This window comes from Podarcis bocagei (assembly GCF_964188305.1).
Source record: "Podarcis bocagei genome assembly, chromosome: 8".
NCBI lineage: Eukaryota > Metazoa > Chordata > Lepidosauria > Squamata > Lacertidae > Podarcis > Podarcis bocagei.
The window spans coordinates 92,278,701-92,302,460 of NC_138133.1; the positions used below are offsets into that span (position 1 = coordinate 92,278,701).

Sequence of the window (23,760 nt, forward strand, 5' to 3'; positions counted from 1 at the left end):
CAGAATTGCATTGGCTTTTTTAGCTGCCGCGTCACACTGTTGGCTCATGTCAAGTTTGTGGTCAACCAAGACTCCTAGATCCTTTTCACATGTACTGCTCTCAAGCCAGGTGTCACCCATCTTGTATTTGTGCCTCTCATTTTTTTTGCCCAAGTGCAATACTTTACATTTCTCCTTGTTAAAATTCATCTTGTTTGTTTTTGCCCAGTTCTCTAATCTGTCAAGGTCGTTTTGAAGTGTGATCCTGTCCTCTGGGGTGTTAGCCACCCCTCCCAGTTTGGTGTCATCTGCAAATTTGATCAGGATGCCCTTGAGTCCATCATTCAAGTCGTTGATAAAGATGTTGAATAAGACCGGGCCCAAGACAGAACCCTGTGGCACCCCACTAGTCACTCTTCTCCAGGATGAAGAGGAACCATTGATGAGCACCCTTTGGGTTTGGTCAGTCAGCCAGTTACAAATCCACTGAGTGGTAGCATAGTCAAGACCGCATTTTACCAGCTTCTTTACAAGAATATCATGGGGCACCTTGTCAAATGCCTTGCTGAAATCAAGGTAGGCTACATCCACTGCGTTCCCTTCATCTACCAGGCTTGTAATTCTGTCAAAAAACGAGATCAGGTTAGTCTGACATGACTTATTTTTCAGAAATCCATGCTGACTATTGGTGATCACAGCATTCCTTTCTAGGTGCTCACAGACTGTTTTCTTAATGATCTGCTCCAGAATCTTCCCTGGTATTGATGTCAGACTGACTGGGCGGTAATTATTTGGGTCCTCTCTTTTCCTCTTTTTGAAAATAGGGACAACATTTGCCCTCCTCCAGTCTGCCGGGACTTCGCCTGTTCTCCAGGAATTCTCAAAGATGACTGCCAGTGGTTCTGAGATCACATCTGCCAGTTCTTTTAATACTCTTGGATGCAGTTCATCTGGCCCTGGAGACTTGAATACATCTAAACTGGCCAAATATTCTTGTACTATCTCCTTAGTTATTCTGGGCTGTGTTTCCTTTGCTGAATCATTTGCTCCAAATTCTTCAGGTCGGGCATTGTTTTCTTTATCGGAGAAGACTGAGGCAAAGAAGGCATTGAGGAGTTCAGCCCTTTCTGTGTCCCCTGTTTGCATTTCACCATCTTCTCCTCTGAGTGACCCCACTGTTTCTTTGTTCTTCCTTTTGCTACGAACATACCCATAAAAGCCTTTTTTGTTGCTTTTAACCTCTCTAGCAAGCCTGAGTTCATTCTGTGCTTTAGCTTTTCTGACTTTGTGTCTACATGTGCTGGCTATTTGTTTGAATTCCTCTTTGGTGGTTTCCCCCCTTTTCCATTTTTTGTACACATCCTTTTTTAATCTTAATTCAGTTAAAAGTTCTTTAGATAGCCACCCTGGCTTCTTTAGGCACCGTCCATGTTTCCGTCTCAATGGTATTGCCTGACGTTGTGCTTTTACTATCTCCCTCTTAACAAACTCCCAGCCATCATGAACTCCCTTTCCTTTTAGTATTGCTGTCCATGGGATCTCACCCAGCACTTCCCTAAGTTTTATGAAGTCGGCTTTCTTAAAGTCAAGAAATTGAGTCCTAGTATGCTTGGCTGCTCCTTTCCGCTGTATAGTAAACTTCAGAAGAGCATGATCACTCGCGCCTAATGATCCTTCCACATCTACCCCACTAACCAAGTCATCAACATTGGTTAGGACCAGATCTAAAACGGCTGTTCCTCTTGTTGCTTCTCCCACTTTCTGGACAATGAAGTTGTCTGCAAGGCCAGTGAGGAATCTGTTTGACCTTATGCTCTTGGCTGAGTTTGACGTCCAACAAATATCCGGGTAATTGAAGTCCCCCATTACTACTATCTCCCTTCCTTTTGCATGCTTGGCCATCTGTTCCAGGAAGGCATCATCTATGTCCTCCGTTTGGCTTGGGGATCTATAGTAAACTCCCACAATGAGGTCTCTGTTATTCTTCTCTCCCTTAATTTTGACCCAAATGCTCTCACTTTGGCTTTGAGGTTCTAAATCTTGGATCTCTTCACAGGTATACACATCCCTGACATATAACGCCACTCCTCCTCCTTTCTTGTCTGGTCTGTTTCTCTGAAATAGATTGTATCCCCCCATTATTACATTCCAATCGTGGGACTTATCCCACCAGGTTTCAGTGATGCCTATTATGTCATATTTAGTTTGCTGTACCAAGAGCTCAAGCTCATCTTGTTTATTTCCCATGCTTTGCGCATTAGTGTACAGACATTGAAGTCCATTAATCATTCCCCCGTGTCTCTTATTTAAGGATTTTTTCCTCCCACCACTAGGTCCGCGTGCTGTTTGCTCCATTTGGTCTATGCCATTTGGATGATCATCTTCATTAATTGATAGACTCCTACCTTCAGGAGCACTGTCTCCCTCCCCCACATTAGTCAGTTTAAAGCCCTCCTGATGAGGTTTCTGAGATTTTTGGCAAAAACATTTCTCCCAACCGTTGTGAGGTGCAGCCCATCACTTGCCAGAAGTCCATCTTCAAGAAACTGCAGTCCGTGATCTAAGAATCCAAACCGTTCCTGTTTACACCATTTGCGAAGCCAGCTGTTCACTTCCACTATTTTCCCCTCTCTCCCTGGGCCACGTCGTTCAACTGGGAGGACAGACGAGATGACAATTTGTGCATTTAGTTGCTTCAATTTCCTGCCGAGAGCCTCGTAGTCTCTTTTGATCTTCTGGAGGCTATTGCTTGCAGTGTCATTGGTTCCCACATGAACCAAGAGGAAGGGGTATTTGTCAGTGGGTTTTATGATTCCTTGCAGTCGTTCAGTTACATCTTGGATCTTAGCCCCGGGGAGACAGCACACTTCCCGAGACATCTTGTCAGGCCCACAGATCACTGCTTCTGTTCCCCTCAGTAGGGAATCCCCTATCACCACTACACGCCTCCTCTTGGGTTTGGTCGGGGTTCTTCCGTGAGCTGCCCGTTCCAAGGTCGCCTGCACATTCCCTGAGGACTGACTTTGCTGCTCGTCTTCATATACCTGATCGACTGTAATGAGGGAGAGATCCTCAAATGGAGTCTGCTCTTCATCTTCCATGCTAGGGGAGAGGACCTCAAAGCGATTGTGTATTTCTAAACAATCAGAGTGAACCCTGGGCCTCCTACTTCTTTGAGTCACGTTTCTCCATATATCTGGCTCCTGTGTTGGTGAACTATCCTCCTTCTCAGGGGAGTCCCCTGTCTCCTCCTTGGTGGGGACGGTGTGCTCTGTTGCTTCCAAGAAGAGCTCCAGCTCTCTAATTCTTTGGAGCGTAGCTACACGTTCCTCCAGTTGCTGGACTTTGTCTTTTAAAAGGGCAATCAACATGCAATTGCTGCACGTAAAGCTGCCTGCAACCTTTGGCAAGATCGTTTGATCGTTTTAAAATCTGTATGACTCCCAAGAGTCCTGCTACTGTGTGAGTCACATTCCTCCAGGGACATGTCCCTTGCACTGGGTGGTCTTCCTTCTCCCTACGGAACCCCCTAACCCTCAACACTGTTTAGGGACAGTGCGCTCTGCTCTGTTGAGAAATTCCTCGTCTTTCCCAATAGCTTGAAGTTTGTAGGCCTCACGTTGTCCTACCTTCGCTTTCAGCAACGCAGCTAGGTCACATTCACTGCAGGTGTAACTTGTGCACATTTTCAGCCAGGAAGACAAGCATGGCACAGGTGTTGCAGAGCACTGCAGTAGCTCCCTTGCCAGCCATGTCTTTTTTTTTTTAATGATATTTATTAAGAATTTTCAAATTACAAGAAAAACAAAGAGAAGAAGGAAAAGAGAAACAAAAAAAACCACCAACCACAATCACAATCAAAAAACAAAAATAAACCACAAAAATTTAAAAACAAATCCAATATTCCCAAATCCTTAACTGTCATTGCCTTATTTCATCGACCTCCTCACTCCTCCCTTTTTTGTATCCTAGTTGTTAATTATCACAGCAAATCCTTTCCATTTTTCATAATATTCTGTCATTAAATTACCTTAATCTATTTTAACCTTATCTTACTATCAAAAAAACTTAAAAGTTAAAACTTTGATCTTATTTACCAATTTCTCATAACCATAACATATTCTTACATAATTCTTTTAACATTTCTGCTAAAGCCAAATAATTTCATTCCAACATTTTTCTAAAATTCATCAATTTTATAAAACAATCCTAATAACATTTTTTAAAACTTTCTTCCAATCTTCATCCAACGTCTCTTTCTCCTGGTCCCGGGTTTTGTCAGTCCTTTCTATCCCATCCATTTAGCTCATTAACCTGGTAATCTTATGTCCGAGGCCCTTAAGTCTCTTCCATGTCCCTTCCGCAGATCTTCTTCATATTTATACCTGTACTTTACTTTGTCTCCTGCTCCATTCACTCGTGGAAACTCCAACTTAACAGTATTTTTGCCCCATCTCGAGAAATCAGCCCCTTTTCTATAGTCCACACTAAACTCCATATGGTATTTAAAAATATGTTTCAAAGTCCCTCCAGAGTTAAGAGCCCCCACAACCCCAAACATCTCACGGCCCATTTCCAGACTTAAAAAATCAAAACGTCCCTGCATAGGGGGGTCTATCCAACCCCCCATTTCCAAACCAAACAAAACTCTATCTCTCCAAATCTGGCTTTTTCCAAGTTCATTTGTCAGTTCCAACAACTCATGTTCCTGCTGGGCCACAGCTCCCTCCATCTCTGCCAGCCGAGGTCCGGCAACATCCTCCTCCCTCGTCTGGTCTGTCGGAGCACACTCTTGAGTTAATTCCTGGGTGGGTTCTATATAATTACCCACTGCCTGTCCAAAGTTTCTGATCGCAACAGTCATCAAGTCCGTCTTCTCATGTAACTGTTCCAGTAAGGCACTTGTTTTGCAGAAAGCACGTACCAGGGCTTCTGAATACATTGTTATGCAAGGTCAGAAGTCTGTTCCCACGATCTTAATCTGTTACAGCTGCAGAGCTCCCCAGTTCAAATTTCGTAACAGTTTCACAGGCTCCCTCTAGGGGAAGAACTTCTATTTGTATCCATCTCTTTTCTTTCTTTCTTTTTCTTTTAAAAGCAGATCTAATAACAAAGTTTCCTTTTTCAGATATTTTGTCAATATTTGTTCCTTTAGAATGCGAAGGAGAACAATGGAATCACTATGTTTCTCTTCTTTTAACTGTCAAAGACGTTTGTCTATAGTCAATGAACTTCCCAAGAACGTCAGTCCTGACATCCCGCTCCCAGGTTAGAGACGGTGGAAAATTACTTTTCTTACACTCTCTTCTGCAGGTTTAAACAGTCCGGAAAAATTCCCCCCTCTTCTCCTGCTTCCGAAGGGAGTTCAACAATTTTAGATGATGGAAGTTAATCCTTTACAAACGTTTTTCTGAACTCTAGTTTGCCATGTCTTTGCTTTAATTTATCTACAAGAAACGGAAGGTTGACTTCCTGTTTAGACCTTCCCGTTTCAGTATCAAATTAAAAAGAATTTCTTAGTCCAATTTTCCTTTCTACTCACAAGTCGTTGTTTAAAGTCCAATTGTCTGAAATTGAGCTACTCACGGGTAGTTGTTTTAATAGCCAAATTATCCCAGGAAAAAGGCAGCGCTCTCCAGCAACGGCTGTGTGGCTTCGCTCCACAGAAGAAGCAGCTGTCTCTCAGCACCGTGCCACTAGCCCCTCTTCGCTCCGGAGCCCGTTACTGGGTTCCTTTACGAGTTGGGGGGCGCGAAAGGTGTCCGCCGAGTCCCATGGTCACAGGTTTCATCCGCCTGTGATTTTTCAAAGGGTCCCCGCTTCGCCGTAGCGGAAAAGACCCGTTTTCCGTGGAGCCCGTCCCTCCAGATCAGAGGGAATCCGCCATTACCGATGGCGCCACCCCAGAAGTCCCTTGCCAGCCATGTCTCTTGGTCCTATGCACACCGTGAGACAGCACTTGGCCAGTCCAGGGATGTGGATGGAGTCTCTCATAGCAACCGTAGAGCCATTTACAGTATAAGGTAGTGATGGATCCAAGGCTGGTGTTTGTGATGCTGACACAGCTGCCCAGAGAACATGGAGGTGAACCATGCAGTCCAAAACAACTCATTCTCCTTCCACAAGGCCGACCACAAAGTGTTCATTTTGGAGCTTGGCTGATGTGGTTGGGACCTGCTAGTATCAGCGCTCAGTTTGGCACCCATCTGATCTCTAAATGGGATAAATGGAATGAGGATGTCTTCTTCTTTTTTTTTAAATGATATTTATTAAAAGTTTAACAATTGCAGAAAAAGAGAAAAAAGGAAGACAGTAAAAAGTTACAATACAATACATCAAAAGAAAATGAAAACCAGAAGAAGAAGGAAAAGGGGGGGGGGATAAAAATCAATACATTGAAGCAAAAAAGCAAAAACGTTTAAAAACAAAAACATTTAAAAACACATCCAATATTCCATATCTTTACTTTTCATTTACTTGTTTCCTCGACCTCCTCACACCTCCCTTTTTGTATTCTAGTTCAGTTAACCATTTCAGCAATTTCTTTCCATCTTTCTCAATTTTTGTTCTATAATTTATCTTAACAATCTATCCTTCAGTTTTTCCATTTTTGTCCATTATCAATCAACTTTTACTTAATTCTTTATTACATTTCTGCTAAAACCATATAACTTCATTCCAACATCCTTCTAGCATTCATTAATTTTGCAATATTTCTGTAAATATACTTTAAATTTTTTCCAGTCTTCTTCCACCGACTCTTCTCCCTGGTCTCGGATTCTGCCAGTCATTTCCGCCAATTCCATGTAGTCCATCAGCTTCATCTGCCATTCTTCCCTGGTGGGTAAATCTTGTGTCTTCCAATACTTCGCGATGAGTATTCTTGCTGCTGTTGTAGCGTACATAAAGAAACTTCTATCCTTCTTTGGCACCAATTGGCCGACCATGCCCAGGAGAAAGGCCTCTGGTTTCTTCAGGAAGGTATATTTAAATACCTTTTTCATTTCATTATAGATCATCTCCCAGAATGCCTTAATCTTTGGGCACGTCCACCAAAGGTGAAAAAAGTACCTTCAGTTTCATTACATTTCCAACATTTGTTATCGGGCAGATGATAAATTTTTGCAAGCTTGACTGGTGTTATGTACCACCTGTAAATCATTTTCATTAAATTCTCTCTTAGGGCATTACATGCCGTAAACTTCATGCCAGTGTGGAATGAGGATGTCTTCTTCTAAAATCATCTCCTGCCAAGGAGGTGCCAGTTATTTCCTCTTGGGAGAGAGTCAGAAACCACACAAGCCCACTCAGACCCAGCTCAGATGAAGGATGTCAAAACTTGATCTTGATCCCCAGATCCTGGTGTCACCATCTTTCTGATTGGCCAAGTTGAGCCACGTCAGGCAAGCACTGTCCATTGGGAAGGGGATAAAACCTGGAGGTGCAGGACTCCTCTGGAAGCAGGGAAGTCTCAGTTCCAGTTTGGGGAGAAGAACCTGTGTCTCCTGTCCCACCAAGAGCAACAGACGCTTCTGCAGATCCCGAGAAAGAGAGGCAAGGTAAGTCGAGAAAACCCACTGGATGTGATCTTTGAGGTCTAGAACTTCCTACCCCACCCCCTCTGCAAAAAAAGAAGGTCCTGATCCTTATTTGGTAGATCTAAAGCTGTATTATTTTTTTTTAAGTCTGTTAACTGACTGTTAGGGATCTCCAGCACTTTGGAGAAGGACAGTTCCTACGGCCAGCCTAGTCACAGATTCTGAATTCAGGACTCTTAGCTATCATCCAAGTCCTGCAATGGTGCTAAAGGGGAGCTCCCCCCCCCCATGACTCCATTACTGGCTCCTCGTTCACTGCCTTCTGTTCTCCCCCTTGCAGGATGATCCTCGCTCCGACTTGGCTGCTGGCCCTGGTGTTCCTGGCCGGATGTTGGGTGACCCAGAGCTGCGATTCTGACGTGCAACATTCTAGTAAGACCTGGGGAGAGAGAGGGGAAAGTGGGGCGGGTCTGTGGGTGAAGCTAAATGGTTCCCCTGTGATCACTCTTATTCCTCCCCAAACCAGTAGCTTATAAGCTGCTTTGTGATGGTGAATAATAACAATAATAATAATTTATATATAATTTATACCCGCCCATCTGGCTGGGTTTCCCCAGCCACTCTGGGCAGCTTCCAACACAATATTAAAATAAAGTAATGCATCAAACATTAAAAGCTTCCCTAAACAGGGCTGCCTTCACATTTCGTCTAAAAGTCAGGTAGTTGTTGTTCTCTTTGACATCTTGGCTTCTCACAGGGAGCGAACCGCCAGAAGGCGCTCGGAGCTGGACTTCAGTGTCTGGGCAGAACGATGGGGATGGAGACGCTCCTTCAGGTATACTAGGCTGAGGCCATTTAGGGCTTTAAAGGTTAGCACCAAGGCTTTGAATTGTGCTCAGAAACGTCCTGGGAGCCAATGTAGGTCTTTCAAGACCGGTGTTATGTGGATTAATTGTAGCTTCCGGGTCACCTTCAAAGGTAGCCCCATGTAGAGTGCATTGCAGTAGTCCAAGCGGGGGATAACCAGAGCATGCACCACTCTGGTGAGACAGTCTGCGGGCAGGGAGGGTCTCATCCTGCGTACCAGATGGAGCTGGTAAACAGCTGCCCTGGACACAGAGTTGACCTGCGCCTCCATGGACAGCTGTGAGTCCAAAATGACTCCCAGGCTGCGCACCTGGTCCTTCAGGGGTACAGTTGCCCCATTCAGGACCAGGGAGTCCTCCACACCCACCCACCTCCTGTCCTGACTTGTCAGGATTCAACCTCAATATGTTAGCCGCCATCCATCCTCCAGCCGCCTCCAGATACTCACACAGGACCTTCACCGCCTTCACTGGTTCTGATTTGAAAGAGAGGTAGATGTGAAAACTTGGGCGTCCTCTTACTCAATGGGCAGGGGAGTGATATTTTCCTATGATCCATTGCAAAGCCTGAAGAGTGAACCGAGTCTTGAATCATCAGCTGACAAGCCATGATGGGACAGTGAAATTTCCCCCTGCGTCAAGCTATAGGGCCTAGACTGTTCCATGCAAGGGGAGAGCAGAAGTAAACAGAAGGTTGCCTGAGAGTGCAGGGAGAAGCAGCAATAATGATCATTTTGCGTTATGTAATCTCCACTCCCCTACCAGGGCAGCAGGGGCATAATTGGCATCCACAGCAAAATGTAGCCACTGGTCCAAAATGGTTGGTGACACTTGATTTGAGAGATCCTTCACGTCTGTGGATGTTTGGGTTACCTGGCCCAGAGATATTTAGGTCTTTGAATGTTAGAAACAAGACCTTGAACATATCCGTGACCAGAAAGAAGAGGAGACACAAGAAGACTGGAAGAAATTTAAAGAATACATAGCTAAATATTGTGGTGCAAGATAAATAGAAAATTCTTGGAAGTATCAAATAGGCTTAGGGGTAGAATAAGAATAGGTCTTAGTAAGTATTAAAGATTGTAATAATAGTAAAGGAGAAGAAGTTTGTAAATGAAAGGAGATAATATTATTAGAAATATATTTGGAGAACTGCTATAAAAGTGATATAATGAAATTAAGTTAAATGAGGGGATTTGAGGAAGTCACCTTTTAATGAGAAGAAGTTGGGTATTAAAAGAAATAATCTTTTTTATATGTGTTTAGTTTATTGTTGTGTTTTCTTTGTTGATTGTTTTTATGTTTGTATGTGTTTATGGGATGTTTTAAATGTTGAAAATCAATAAAAAAAATTTGGGGGGAAAAGAAACAAGACCCTGAACATGGCCTGGCAGGTGACTGGCAGTTCCCGCAGCACAGGTGTCATATGTCTGCATGCGGACCTGGTTGAAATATTCTGCACCAGTTGCAGGTTCTGGACCAACATCAAGGGAAGGCCCACTTGGGACCCATTACAGTAGTCCAGTTGTGACATCCCCAACGCATGAATCACAGCGGCCCAGCTATCCCTGTCTGAGAAAGGGCACAGTTGATGTACCAGCCTAAGGTGATAATGGGTTCTTCTTGCCACAGAGGTCATAGGAGGCTCCAGGAAGAAAGATACATTGAGGAATTCCCCCAAATTCTGTACCTCATCACAACCCCATCCAAAGCTGATGAATTCCACACCTGGAAACTGGTCACCCACAAATTGCCAGAATTATTGATTATTTAGTGGGGAGTTTTACTGGCAAATGCAATATAAATTTTGTAAAACAGAATGGCATTTATTCCTGGCTTATTGGCATTGCTGTTATCTGTAGGTTAACTGCTAGTTCTTACTATGAAGGAAAAGTAGAAGCATCTGGGTGGCGACTGGGAGAACAGGATGGGCCCTTTTGGCCTGATCCTGCAGCGTCAGGGCTCTTCTTGTGTTCTTACTTCTCCCCGTCTTCTTTCCATCAAGCTGTTGCTCCAGCTGTCAACTTGGCCAAAGGCCGCCCAGCCTGTCAGTCCTCCACTTACCCCCATCCAAGAGATCCGTCAGCCGGCAAAGCTGTCGATGGGAACTCTGACGGGATCTTCTTCCATGGCTCCTGCACCCACACCAACTCTGAAGATGCCCCGTGGTGGTATGTGGACCTGGGGGAGCAGTATTCCATCACCACCGTGGTGGTGAAGAACCGCATGGACTGCTGCGGCAGTAGACTCCTGGGAGCCCAGGTCCGTGTGGGAGACTCCGTGGCTGACCATGGCAAGACCAACCCCCTGTAAGTTCCAGTTGCCTCTTGGGAGACACCCTCAAGATCACTTGCTATGGATTAGTTCACTTCTATTATGTATGTGTGTGTGTGTGTTTGATGTGGGGGGCGCTGTGGGTTAAACCACAGAGCCTAGGACTTGCCAATCAGAAGGTCGGCGGTTCGAATCCCCGCGACAGGGTGAGCTCCCATTGCTCAGTCCCTGCTCCTGCCAACCTAGCAGTTCAAAAGCACGTCAAAGTGCAAGTAGATAAATAGGTACCACTCTGGCGGGAAGGTAAACGGTGTTTCCGTGCGCTGCTCTGGTTCGCCAGAAGTGGCTTAGTCATGCTGGCCACATGACCCGGAAGCTGTACGCTGGCTCCCTCGGCCAGTAAAGTGAGATGAGCGCTGCAACCCCAGAGTCGGCCATGACTGGACCTAATGGTCAGGGGTCCCCTTTACCTTTACCTTGATGTGGGGGAGCAGAGCAAGACTTGGTTCTAGCCATATTTCAAGACCTGCTTCTGTGTGGAATGGCAACAGCCATTTCCTGCTTCTTCTTCGACTCTTCCGCTTTGATGCTGTTTCAGAAGTTTCAGAAGCCCAAGGCTGAACTTCTAATCTTTCCTCCCCAATGTCTTCTCCATTCACCTCCCTTCTTCCCTGACAATCCTATTGAAATATACTCCAAGTCAAGTGTGGATTTCATGCTCTTTATTCAGCTCATAGTGGTGAGGAGGAATGGAAGTTCCCCCGAAATGTCTGCTTTATATACATTATTTACACAATGGGCCCCGCATGATTGGCTAATTCCGGGATTCTCCTGTAGGCCAATCAGGTTGCGGATTCACTTCCACCTGGAGCTGGATTGGGTGGCTCCTGTGGACCAATCAGACTGCTGCATTCTGAATCCTATTGTTCTAGGACCAATCACACTGCTGCATTCTGAATCCTATTGTTCTAGGACCAATCAGACTGCTGCATTCTGGATCCTATTCAACTCAGTACATAACACCTATCTTCCTCAGCAAGCACAAAGCTGAGCTGTTCCCTTTGACACCTCTCCATCCTGCCCCCTGCACCAGTTATTTAGTACATACCCCACTGGTGGGCTGCCCACTTTGACCCTCTAGATGTTGTTGGGCTACAGCTCCCATCATCCATAACTATCAGCCATGCTGGTTGATGGGACTGTTGTTGTTGTTGTTGTTTAGTCGTTTAGTTGTGTCCGCCTCTTCGTGACCCCCTGGACCAGAGCACGCCAGGCACTTCTGTCTTCCACTGCCTCCCACAGTTTGGTCAGACTCATGCTTGTAGCTTCAAGAACACTGTCCCACCATCTTGTCCTCTGTCGTCTGTTGATGGGACTAGAGCCCAACAATATCCAGAGGCCCACAGATTAGCTATCCTGTCATACAACAACACTGACCATGCGATCTTCCAAGATGGACCTTGTGGGGTGGAATCTGAGGTTCTGTTCCTACCTGCATGGTCAAGTCCAGAGAGTACCATCAGGGAGTGCTTTAGGAATCCTGGGCAGTTGTACTACAGGGCTACCACAGCCATGGAAATAGATGGAGTCATTCTGAATTGCTTCCACCCCAAGGCTGACCTCCCTTTTCCCTCTGCAGCTGTGGGAAGATTACAGATTATAATCGTGGCTCCATCAGCGCCATCAATTGCCAGGGGATGAAGGGCCGCTATGTGAGCGTGAACCACCCGGGAGAGCCAGCTATCCTGACCTTGTGTGAGGTGGAAGTTTATGGGACAAAGGTGGAGGATGAGCCTTTGGAATAAGCAGCCACGTGTCGTGTGGAAAGGGGCACGGGCAGTACTGATGGAATCGGTGTTGGTTGTCCAATAAATATCCTTTGAGCAGCCTTCTTTTGTCTCTCCAGTTTGTTCGTCAGAACCAAGGGGGTCTGTGATTTTGCCTGTGCCAGAGAGCAGAGCCATAGAGGAGGCCAAATGACACCTTGTGGAGACTGCAAGTCCTATTTGTCAGGGATCCCTCACAAAGAGAACAAGTCACAGAACGAGGGAGGCCAGAGAATTCTGCTCTTTGATGACATGGATGTAGAAATCCCGCCTGTGTGCATTATTCTTCACTATTCAGGACCAGAACTCCTGATTGCACCCCACATCTGATGATAGGGAAGGGTTAACACTGAAGATTATCTCTCTCTCCACCCCAACACACAATTTCCTAAAGCTGTTATCATGAACCTTGGTAGAAGTTTAGGACCCATCAGGAAGAGGTTAATTGATGGGCCCTTATTGACTTTGAAAGAAGGAAGAGTCAAGGTGTATATGTAAGACAACACTCTCAAACAAGTTTGTGTTACTGTTGTAGTTAGGAAAAGAAGTGGAGTGGATGGCTTTTTTAAATCAAAAGTGCCCTAAAATCAAAACACCATGAAAAAAATGGAATCCAGAAGCTTGAAACGCCTGCCACAAGGGAAACAAGTAATACCGTATTTTTCGCTCTATAGGACGCACCCGACCATAGGACGCACCTTGTTTTAGAAGGGGAGAACAAGAAAAAAATTCTCCCCCTCTCTGCTCAGCGCCCCTTTAGCGAAGCAGCAGGAGAAACGGAGCCCCTTCCATTTCTCCTCCCACTTGGCTGAAGGGGTGCTGCGCAGCTCTCCCTCTCTGCTGAAGCCAGGAGAGTCTTGCTCTCCCGGCTTCAGCAAAAGGAACCCAAAGCCTTTGGAGCACAGCACGAGTTCCCAGCTATTCCTGAAGCCTGGAGAGCGAGAGGGGTTGGTGTGCACCGATGCCTCTCGCTCTCCAGGCTTCAGTGAAAGTAACGCGAAGCCTCCGAAGCGCGGAGGGAGCGCTCCCTTTGCACTTCGGAGGCTTCGCATTGCTATCGCTGAAGCCAAGGAGCCTGCATTCACTCCATAGGGCGCACACACATTTCCCCTCAATTTTTGGAGGGGAAAAAGTGTGTCCTATAGAGTGAAAAATACGGTATATAAGATCTAAGCTGAAACCTTGGATCTTAGAGTGCTCCGCAGGTTGGGAATGGGTGAAGAGCCCTCTAATGTTGAAGTGGGAAGGATTCTGAATCCCGGTGGTTGGAAGCCAGGGGAGGGGAGACTTGCTCTTGCACTCATGTGCTGCTCTCTGGGTGGCCACTGTGGGAAAAGGAAGAGCAGGCCATTCTCCTCTTCTGAACCTCCTGAGCCTATGTCTATGCCTGCTCTAGCTGGAGGGGCCAGGGACTTTCCCTGAGCCCACCTGCGGCCCCTCCCACCTCGAGCACAACACAGTCGGGTGTCAAAACATAAGGGGTGGGGGGTCATCCCAGGCTTGCGGCTTCCCCGCTGGCACCGGGGGAAGAGGACGCTGGCCTGATCCTGCAGGCTCTTACGCTGCTACTCAGGAGGCAGCAGGCAAGGCTGGCAGCAGCCGAGTGACTCCGCCAGGGGGCAGCAAAGCAGCTTCATGGGGTTTAGAGTCCCTGGGATGATCTGTTCAGGGGGGTCGGGCTGCCTGCCCTGGCGGGGGGGGGGGGGCTCAGGAGTCCAAGGTGGGGGGGGGCACAGCCTGTGGGGTGTGGAAGGGGTCGGAACTCCATCTGAGTCCCCCATCACTAAAGTCACCACCCTTGCTCTCTGGCCCCCCCCTTGTGCCAAAGGGACCCCTCCTTCTCTGAGCTGCTCTCTTCTGGCCTCTGCAACTGCCTGGATCTCAGAGACTTTGGCTTCTTTTCCCAGGCTTTGCTTGGCAGAATTTCCCCTCGGCAGAAACTCCCCTGGAATTGCCAGCTGCGATTTCCATTATTCCAAGGCACCAGCCATGATGTTTGGAGCCAGTGATAGCCTTCTACTCCTCCACGCATTCGCCTAAACCTCTCCGATAATGGCCATTCAGGTTGGTGGCCATTACTGCCTCAAGTGGGAGGGAGTTCCACAGGTTAACTGTGAAGAATCCCTTCTTTTCTTGAGGGCTTTGGTTAAGAACAAAGGAAGAAAATCTCTTCTCCATCCACGTTCTCTGTGCTATACTTAATTTCCACACACCTCTTATTATGCCCCCCCCTCTTTTTCTCAGCTAAAAAGCCCCCAACATGATGACCAGCTTGACTTTGGAACGGTCTCTCCTTCCTTGGAGATTTTCAAGCAGAGGTTGGGCGGCCATCTTTCAAGGATGCTTCAGCAGAGATTCCTTCATGGCAGCGACTTGGATTAGGGTCTCTTCCAACTCTACAATTCTATGATTTGAACCTTTCCTCTCTGGGATGAAGTCTCAAGGCCTGAGTGTGGGTCTAATGAAGACTTGTGGGTCAACCTCAGACGGCAGATGGCCTGTTCTGTGCTGCAGGCCAAAGGACAGCGTCTCTCGCAGGGAGGATCTGAACGATAATCTTGGTCATTTGACGGCCCTTTTTACCCATTGCTGTCTTTTTATTTGTATATATTGCTTGTTTTATGTTGCCCTGGCCATTGGCTAATGCGAATTAAGTCAGTCTATCTATCTATCTATCTATCTATCTATCTATCTATCTATCTCACAGGGAGGGATGTGGGAGAGACAAAACAAGCCAATTCAGAGGAAGAATAATTCTTTATTTCATCACCCCCCAAGACACACGCGCAGAGTCTGCCACTCCCTAGCACTGGTCTTCTGCCTTGGTGCCATAGACCTCCACCTCGCACAAGGTCAGGTATTCGGCCCTCCCCGGGATGTGGATGCTCACATAGCGGCCCTTGAGCCAATTGCAATACACGGTGCTGATGGAGCCAAGGCTGGTGTCTGTGATGGTCCCACAGCTGCAGAGAGAAAGCGGAGGTGAATTCAGAACAGCTCAGTCTATGGGGATCTTCATTCATTTATTCATACGTTTTGTTTCTATGCCGCTTTAGATTTTAAAGGGAAAAATCTCAAAGCTGTATGTGAAAGGACTCCCAAATGTCAGCCCCCTCCCATTCCTATCGCTCAAAGGTGGCTTCTCACATTCCCCAATTTTCATCATTAACCGCTGGCGTTGTTTTAAGGGTCCACTGCATGCCCAGGTCTCCACAAAGACTGAGGGGCCAGATATCTGTGCCAAGGCAGGACAAGGGGCGTCTAATGGATCTCCGAGGGATTGGAGGAAGGGCAGCGCCTGGTGGCCAGTGGCTTCTGGCCAAAGAGAGCAGACAGGAGGCGGCCAGGTGGAGTCCGAGGACGACCCAGGAGCAGGGGGCCGTGGGGGTCAAGGGGGGTGAGGAGCTGATGGCGGAGCAGAGCTTTGGCTAAGGGAAGCCCAACTTCACAGAGGAGGGAGAAGCAAAGTGAACTGGCGATGTGATGAAGAGGTCGGGAGGAGGAGAGGAGACCAAGGAAAGCCTTGACTCCATCCCTGAAGGAGGGATTGGGGTGGGGGGTGTTTTTATTTATGGCCTGTCTTTCCCCCTGATGGGACTCAGCATGGCTTTGCCAGGTGTGCGTGCAGGAGCCAGGCCCTGTGACCAATAGGACTCTGCAGGACTGGGGCCTCCCTAAGTTTGTTCTGGAGAGGCAAGGTGCGGCCGCACAGGTGAGGTGACTTGGTAACTCACAGCACCTGGTGGCAAGAGCAGGGAAGGGATATAAGGTCAGCATTTTGCCTTTGACTCTTTGCCACAGCAACACGCTTCCTGCCTTGCTGCGTTTGACTCCTTGACTCCTTGCTTCTCGACCCTCGGACCCCTGACTTCGTGACTCCTTGCTCCTCGGCCCTCGGACCCCTGACTTGGTGACTCCTTGCTCCTCGACCCTCGGACCCCTGACTTCGTGACCCCTTGCTTCTTCATCCTTGGACCCCTGACTTCGTGACTCCCTGCTTCCTGACCCTCGGACCCAATGGCTTCTGGACTCCCGGCTCTCTGACCCTCAGACTCTTGGTTCCTGACTCCTGGGTTCTGGACCCCCTTTCCTGCTCCCACCCCTCCATCTTGCCCTCGGTCCCAACGTCCCTAGCCGGGACCTCGATCGCCCGTGAAACGGACCATGACAGGCTTACAGATAAAAAGAAGAACTGCAAAACACATGGAAAAGCAATCATGACCAAACCCCCCATTAAACGTTGGGAGAATTAAAACTGTAGACATCGTGTTTGCTGGGACCTGTGAAGAGGAGGGCGACCAAGACGGCCAAGAGTCTGGGAACCAAGTCTGAATGAGGAAGGGTTGGTGGAACTGGGGATCTTTAGCCTAGAAAGGGAAATATGAGAGCCATCTCCAAATATCTCAAGAGCTGTCACCTGGAAGATGGAGCAAGCTTCTTTTCTCCTGGGGTGGAGGGGAGCATCTGAACCAAGGACTCCGAGTTACAAGAAGGGAGATTTCTGGAAGGAGATTTTGGGAAGAGGCAACTGGAACTTACAGGGGGTTGGACTTGCCATGGTCAGCCACAGAGTCTCCCACGCAGATCTCAGCTCCCTGGAGTCTCTCACCACAGCAGTCCCCGCGGTTCTTCACCACCACAGCAGAGATGGTGTACTGCTGGCCCAAGTCCACGTACCACCAGGGCTCCGTGTCCAGCTGCGTGTGGGTGCAGGTGCCCGTTTTATACCAGTCCCCACCGCAGTTCCCATCCACGGCTTTGCTTGCTGCTCCAATAATCTCGTGGGGGAAGACGGAGGACTGACAGGTTGGGCGGCCTCTGGCCAGGTTGCGAGCTGGAGTCAGGGAATGAGAGAAAGAAGATGGGGACAAGGACAAATAATAATGCAATAAGAGATCAGCCCATCTCATCACTCAAATACTTCTGGGAAGCCCCCAAGCAGGACAGGAAAGCAACAGCAGGCTCATTATTATTTTTAAGTTTAAATTTCTTCCATGCTCAGAATGAGCAGTGACACTAAAGAATACAGTACCACTGATGTGGTAGCATTTCTTAATTACACTGCAGCCATGTGCCCTACTTGAGAGAAGGAAGCCCCACGTCCGCACAGAAGCTCAGGGAAATGAGGAGGTGCTTACAGAACAAAATGAGACTTTCTATTGAATTGCACTCGCTTACTAGCAGTACCTGTGAGAAGGGTCTAGGGGTCTTGGTGGACCACAACTTAAGATGAGTGATGCAGAAGCAAAAAAAAAAAAAAAAGAAAAAAGAAAAGTGAATGCCATTCTAGGCTACATCAGTAGAAGTCTAGGGTCCAGAACAAGGGAAGTAATTGTTCCACTCTCTTCTGCCTTGGAATACTGTGTCCAGTTCTGGCCACCATAATTTAAGGAGGATGTTGACAAGCTGGAAGGTGTGCAGAGGAGGGCAACCAAGATGATCAAAGGTCTGGAAACCAAGCCTTATGAGGAACGGTTGAAGGAGTTGAATATGCTTAGCCTGGAAAAGAGGAGCCTGAGAGGAGATATGAGAGCCATCTGCAAATATCTCAAGAGCTGTCACCTGGAAGATGGTGCCAGCTTGTTTTCCCCTGCTCTGGAGTGCAGGACTTGAACTGATGGCCTTACGTTACAAGAAAGGAGATTCCTACTAAACATTTGGAAAAGCTTTCTGACAGTAAGAGCTGTTTGGCAGTGGAACAGGCTCCCACGAGAGGGGGTGAACTCTCCTTCCCTGGGGGTTTTTAAGTGAGGTTGGATGGCCACCTGTCCTGGGTGCTTGAGTTGAGATTCCTGCAATGCAGGGGGCTGGACTAGATGACCCCGGGGTGCCTTTCAACTCTACAGTTATATGATCCTATGAGGCTGACCCAGGGTCTCTCTCTCCAAAAGCAGCAGGGCCAACAGACTGAAACTGGACTCTATTTGTTTACTTAATAAAGTCTGTCTCATGCTTGCTTGTAATAAAACTCCAAAGTGTTGCTTTGACCCATAGACTGGCCCTTGCGTCCCCCATGTCTTACCAATAGCTTGCAGTTCTGGCTTGCAGCTCTGGGCCTCCACCTGGCCTGCCAGGAGCACCAGGGCCAGCAGCCAAGTCCAGGTGGGGAGCATCCTGCAAGGGCAGAGTGGAGATGGCAGTGAGGGACAGCCGCCTGCAGGAGCCCTGGGGGTCTGCCCCCCCCTTAGCAGCCTCAGAGGGCTTTGCTTGCAGCCAGGAGTGCTGAAGAGGCATTCAGGTCAATCAAGGACCACGCTGGGCAGGAGAACGGTTGTCGTCCTCCAAAGATTCCTTACAGGCCTATATAAGCCCTGAACAATAACAATGCCATTTCAGATCTGCAGATTCAGGGTCAAGACGTCTAGGCATGTTCTAGGCTTCAAGGCTCACATCCAGTGGATTTCCCAGACTTACCTTGGCTCTCTTTCTTGGGATCAGCGCCTGTTGTCCTTCTTGGTGGCTTGGCAAGCCCAGGTTTTTCTCTTGAAACTGAGACAGAGACCTCCCTGCTTCCACCTGAGTCCTGTCCCCTTTTATCCCCTTTCAAACAGGCAGTTCCTGTTTGACTCAGAACAACCCAACCAATCAGGAAGACGGGAATTTGGCTATCAAGATCCACTGTTTACATCCGTCTTCTCACACAGCTTGTGTGGTTTCTACATCTCTGCCAAGAGGGGGAATTTGCACCGCCTTATCACCAGAGGATCTGCCTTGAGTTTAGCAATATATCCTTGTTGCATTTAGAGGGCAGGTGGATGATAAAGTGAGTACAGTAATGCCTTTAGTTGAATGTGCTTCGGGTAGAGCGTGTTGCGCTCCGTGGCAACCCGGAAGTAACGGAACCCATGCATGCGCAGACACGCCGTCGCATCTTGCGTTCTGTTCAGGATGTGAACGGGGCTCCAGAACAGATCCCGTTCGCATCCCGAGGTACCACTGTATTGGACGCAGCCAGTCTGGGATTTCCTGAGCCCTGCCATGACCACCACACTCTGTCATCTATGGCAGTTGAGTGCCAGATGGCAACTAAGGCCTTCTATGGCTGCTAGTCATGGTGACAATGTTCTTCCTCCTCTGAAGGCCAATTGCTGGGAACCACAAATAGCGAGAGCGCTGTTTCGCTCCTCTCCTTCTGGTGGGCTTTCCATGGGCACCTGGTTGGCAACAGAGAGAACAGGATTCTGGGCGAGGAGATGGACCTCTGGTCTGATCCAGAAGGTTGCTATGAAATTCTTAAGAGATTCTCTTGTCCTAACATAGGTAGACTGATGCTGTCAATGCAATCAGACTATTGACTTTGGGTTTTAATGGGCATGGCTGGGATGTGGCCAAAATAAATATGGCTTTTAGTGTTTGTTCAAACATGTGTTAAATGAGAAATTGGAGGCTTCATATATTCAAATCACTTGGCACTGCCTAGGGTCAAATATTACTTCCTCTTGCAGGTCAGAGTCTGCGCCCAGTTGCAGGGGACACAGAGTTCTAGGAGTCCAGAAATTTCATTTTTTTGAAGGCAAGTTCCAGTCCCTTGGAGATTTACACTTCTCAGAATAATTAGGCAAGTCTGGATTTGACTTAAACTAGGTTTAAATGTGTTGTTTAGACATGCTAAGCTGCCCAGTGGTTGTCCCAATTCACCTTCCTGCCATGTCTTTAAACTCACCTCCTTTTAAATTATTTTTTGACCTTGTTATGAAAAAAATTCCGGGGTGAGAGACTACTCAACAGTCCAGCTCATCGAAGTGCAAGTCCCCTGTGGGTCCATGCAGTCAGTAAAAGAAGGAAGTTCCAGCCAAGTAATTTGGAGCAAAACAGCAGTCAGTAGACCATGATCTTCATTGTTGCGCAACAGGTCCCCCCAGGAGTAAGAACCCCTAGCATGGGGTGACATTGACTTTTAAACCTTCCCTCTTTCCCCCAGAATACACTTCAAGAGGCATCACTGAGACATCATCACTACATCACTGGCATGTCACAAATGGGGGGGGGGGGGTAAACAAGTCCAACATGAGGTCACTTTATCAGACCCCTTTCCCAACACCTCTTAAGTCCCCATCACTGAGAGAACAATAAAACTCTTGATACCTTCTTGGTGGGGGCCATGTTTGTGCTCTCAGGCTTGGGGAATTATGGTGGGACGCCCTGTTCCTGCTGCCTACATGGCTTCCCGCTTCTTGGTTCTTGGAGGGAGGTGGAGCCCAAATTGACCTTTCTTTTTTAAAAAAATGATATTTATTAATATTTCACAAACAATAAAAACAAAATCCAACATTTAAACGTTTAAACATTTAAACTACAAAAACAAGACAAATAAAAATACACAGTAAAAAAACAGTTGATAGAAGAAAGAGAGAGAGAGAGAGAGAAAGTAAAAAATGGAGAGTGAGAAGAAGAAGAAAAGCCAAAAATCAAAGCTAAAAATGAATTAATATTTTCAAATCTTATATTTTCTTCACTAGTTTCTTGACCTCCTCACACCTCCCATTTTGTATTCCAGTTCAAATATTAAATTCAGCAAATCCTTACCCTCTAGCATTTATCCTTACTCCATATATTAACCTATTATTATAAATATCCATTTCCAATGATCATTCCCTATTTACATTTTCTTAAGCATCTCTTTACCAGTACCACTTATTTTCAATCAAACGTCATTTCAACATTCCTTAATTTTACAGTGCTTCTGCAGGTAATCCTTAAACTTCTTCCAATCTTCCTCCACCGACTCTTCTCCCTGGTCACGGATTCTGCCAGTCATCTCTTCCAATTCCATGTAGTCCATGACCTTCATCTGCCAGTCTTCCAGTGTGGGTAGCTCCTGTGTCTTCCAATATTTCGCGATGAGTAATCTTGCTGCTGCTGTTGCATACATAAAGTTCTATCCTTCTTTAACACCAATTGGCTGACAATGCCCAGGAGAAAGGCCTCTGGTTTCTTCAGGAAGGTATATTTAAATACCTTTTTCAATTCATTATATATCATTTCCCAGAAGGCCTTAATCCTTGGGCACGTCCACCAAAGGTGAAAGAATGTACCCTCGGTTTCTTTACACTTCCAACATTTATTATCGGGCAAATGGTAAATTTTTGCAAGCTTGACTGGTGTCATGTACCACCTATAAATCATTTTCATAATATTCTCTCTAAGGGCATTACATGCCATGAATTTCATACCTGTGGTCCACAACTGTTCCCAGTCAGCAAACATAATGTTATGACCAACGTCCTGTGCCTATTTAATCATAGCCGATTTAACCGTTTCATCCTGAGTATTCCATTTTAACAGCAAGTTATACATCCTTGATAGTATCTTAGTATTGGGGTCTAACAATTCTGTTTCCAACTTTGATTTCCCCACCTGGAAGCCGTTTTTTTGTCTAAATTGTATACCTCTCTTATTTGAAAGTAATGTAGCCAATCTCGCACTCTATCTTTTAATTTCTCAAAACTCTGCAATTTCAATTTGTCTCCTTCTTGCTCTAAAATCTCCCAATATTTTGGCCACTTGGCCTCCATATTGAGTTTTCTTTGAGCTTTTGCCTCCATTGGTGACAACCACCTTGGGGTTTTGTTTTCAAGTAAGTCTTTGTATCGTGTCCAGACATTAAACAGTGCTTTCCTGACAATATGGTTCTTAAATGCCTTATGTGCTTTAACCTTGTCATACCACAATTATGCATGCCACCCAAAAACATTATTGAAACCTTCTAAATCCAAAATGTCTGTGTTCTCAAGAAGCAGCCAATCTTTCAACCAGCAGAAAGCTGCTGATTCATAATAGAGTTTAAGGTCTGGCAGGGCAAATCCCCCTCTTTCTTTTGCACAAATTCACCTTTCTTTAAGGGTTAAAATGGCCTTGGAATGAGGAGAGCGGGTAAAAGTATGGATTTTCTACGAATTTATAAAGCTAGGTATCTTCCCTGAGCTGTCAAGTCAACAGGATGGTGTTATGTACTGAGTTGGATAGGATCCAAAATGCAGCAGTCTGATTGGTCCTAGAACAATAGGATCCAGAATGCAGCAGTATGATTGGTTCACAGGAGCCACCCAATCCAGCTCCAGGTGGAAGTGAATCCGTAACCTGATTGGCCTACAGGAGAATCCCAGTATTAGCCAATCACGTGGGGCCCATTGTGTAAATAATGTATATAAGGCAGATATTTTGGGGGAACATTCATTCCTCGCTACTATGAGCTGAATAAAGAGCATGAAATCCACACTCGACTCCGAGTATATTTCAGATACATTCAGGCATAATATTTGTAATGAGTGCCTCCTTCCTTCTGCCATTTTGCCTCCCTGAGGAAGGAGACCCCCCCAGAGCTGCTGCCCACTGAGATCTGGGCTGGGAAGAGGGAGAGGCCACCTTTATAGCCAGGCAACTGACAGGTGCCTTTGTGATATCATAGACAACCCATAGCCAATGGAAGCAGCCAACCAGCTACAAATCCACCTAACAGTTACCTCATTCAACCCACATTTTACCAGCTTCCTCGAGAATATCATGGAGGACTTTGTCCAAAGAACTTACTGAAATCAAGATACGCTATGTCCACAGCATTCCCCTGATCTACCAAGCTTGTTACTCCATCAAAAAAAAGAAATTGGGTTCATCTGACATGACTTATCTTTGAGAAACCTATGCTAGATCTTTAGAATCACAGCATCCTTTTCTAAGTTCTCATAGACTGACTGTTGAATTATCTGTTCTCGGACCTTTCCTGGTGTCAATATCAAGCTCACTGGTGGGTAGTGATTTATATGTGGAAATAAACCAGATGGAGGTACCCATCTGTTCCATGGCACAGAGAAACTGCATTCCTGCATTGCAGTTGGACTAAATGACCCCTCAACTCTACAATTCTTTGATTAGGCTAATCATGGTTCTTAACTGGTCAGCCAAAGCCATTGCTTGACAAGAAGACTGGTTTGCAAGCCTCTTCTTATATATTCCACCCACACAGATGCAGCTTCCAGACTGACCCTGCTAAACCCCCATCATACACCAAAACTGCCCAGGGCTACCTGTTGTCTTTTTGCAGTATAGTGACGCTGCAGAGAGCTTGCTGGGGAGATCATGCATTAAAAAGAAAGGACTCAAAAATAACTTAAAGGTTTTAATAAGAAAAACAAAAACTCCATTTAAACTAAATACATCAACAAACCAGACCCAACCACCAACCCATCCCCCAGGGTAATGGGAAAGCTAGGTGCTGCTCCTTATATACTACACCCAGATGCTGACACGCCTTAATCAAATACAACTCAGCAGCACCTG

At 46.6% G+C, this 23,760-nt stretch overlaps 2 protein-coding genes across 2 annotated transcripts; one reads left to right on the forward strand and one right to left on the reverse strand.

Annotated features, from left to right (window-relative positions):
* The first annotated feature begins 7,362 nt into the window (after positions 1 to 7,362).
* LOC308593033 (fucolectin-like) lies at positions 7,363 to 12,545 on the forward strand. The gene is made up of 5 exons (XM_081205223.1): positions 7,363 to 7,538; positions 7,858 to 7,949; positions 8,275 to 8,352; positions 10,389 to 10,692; positions 12,297 to 12,545. Exons 2-5 carry the CDS (start codon positions 7,859 to 7,861, stop codon positions 12,460 to 12,462), a joined length of 639 nt encoding a protein of 212 aa, XP_081061349.1. The 5' UTR covers positions 7,363 to 7,538; position 7,858; the 3' UTR covers positions 12,463 to 12,545.
* A 2,691-nt stretch (positions 12,546 to 15,236) lies between these two features.
* On the reverse strand, positions 15,237 to 19,937 carry LOC308593046 (fucolectin-like). Its single transcript, XM_081205251.1, has 4 exons — positions 18,898 to 19,937; positions 18,506 to 18,597; positions 17,023 to 17,317; positions 15,237 to 15,446 (listed from the first exon to the last, which is right to left on the reverse strand). Exons 2-4 carry the CDS (start codon positions 18,594 to 18,596, stop codon positions 15,287 to 15,289), a joined length of 546 nt encoding a protein of 181 aa, XP_081061377.1. The 5' UTR covers position 18,597; positions 18,898 to 19,937; the 3' UTR covers positions 15,237 to 15,286.
* Positions 19,938 to 23,760: the final 3,823 nt, after the last annotated feature.

Bases quoted from the DNA above. Each gene is read 5' to 3' on its own strand.
- LOC308593033 (XM_081205223.1), top strand. From the start codon at position 7,859: ATGATCCTCGCTCCGACTTGGCTGCTGGCCCTGGTGTTCCTGGCCGGA. The intron at 7,950-8,274 runs GTAAGACCTGGG...GGCTTCTCACAG, and splicing joins TTCTGACGTGCAACATTCTA to GGAGCGAACCGCCAGAAGGC. The intron at 10,693-12,296 runs GTAAGTTCCAGT...TTCCCTCTGCAG, and splicing joins CATGGCAAGACCAACCCCCT to CTGTGGGAAGATTACAGATT.
- LOC308593046 (XM_081205251.1), bottom strand. From the start codon at position 18,596: ATGCTCCCCACCTGGACTTGGCTGCTGGCCCTGGTGCTCCTGGCAGGC. The intron at 17,318-18,505 runs GTAAGACATGGG...CCCTGACTCCAG, and splicing joins GCCAGAACTGCAAGCTATTG to CTCGCAACCTGGCCAGAGGC. The intron at 15,447-17,022 runs GTAAGTTCCAGT...TTCTCTCTGCAG, and splicing joins CATGGCAAGTCCAACCCCCT to CTGTGGGACCATCACAGACA.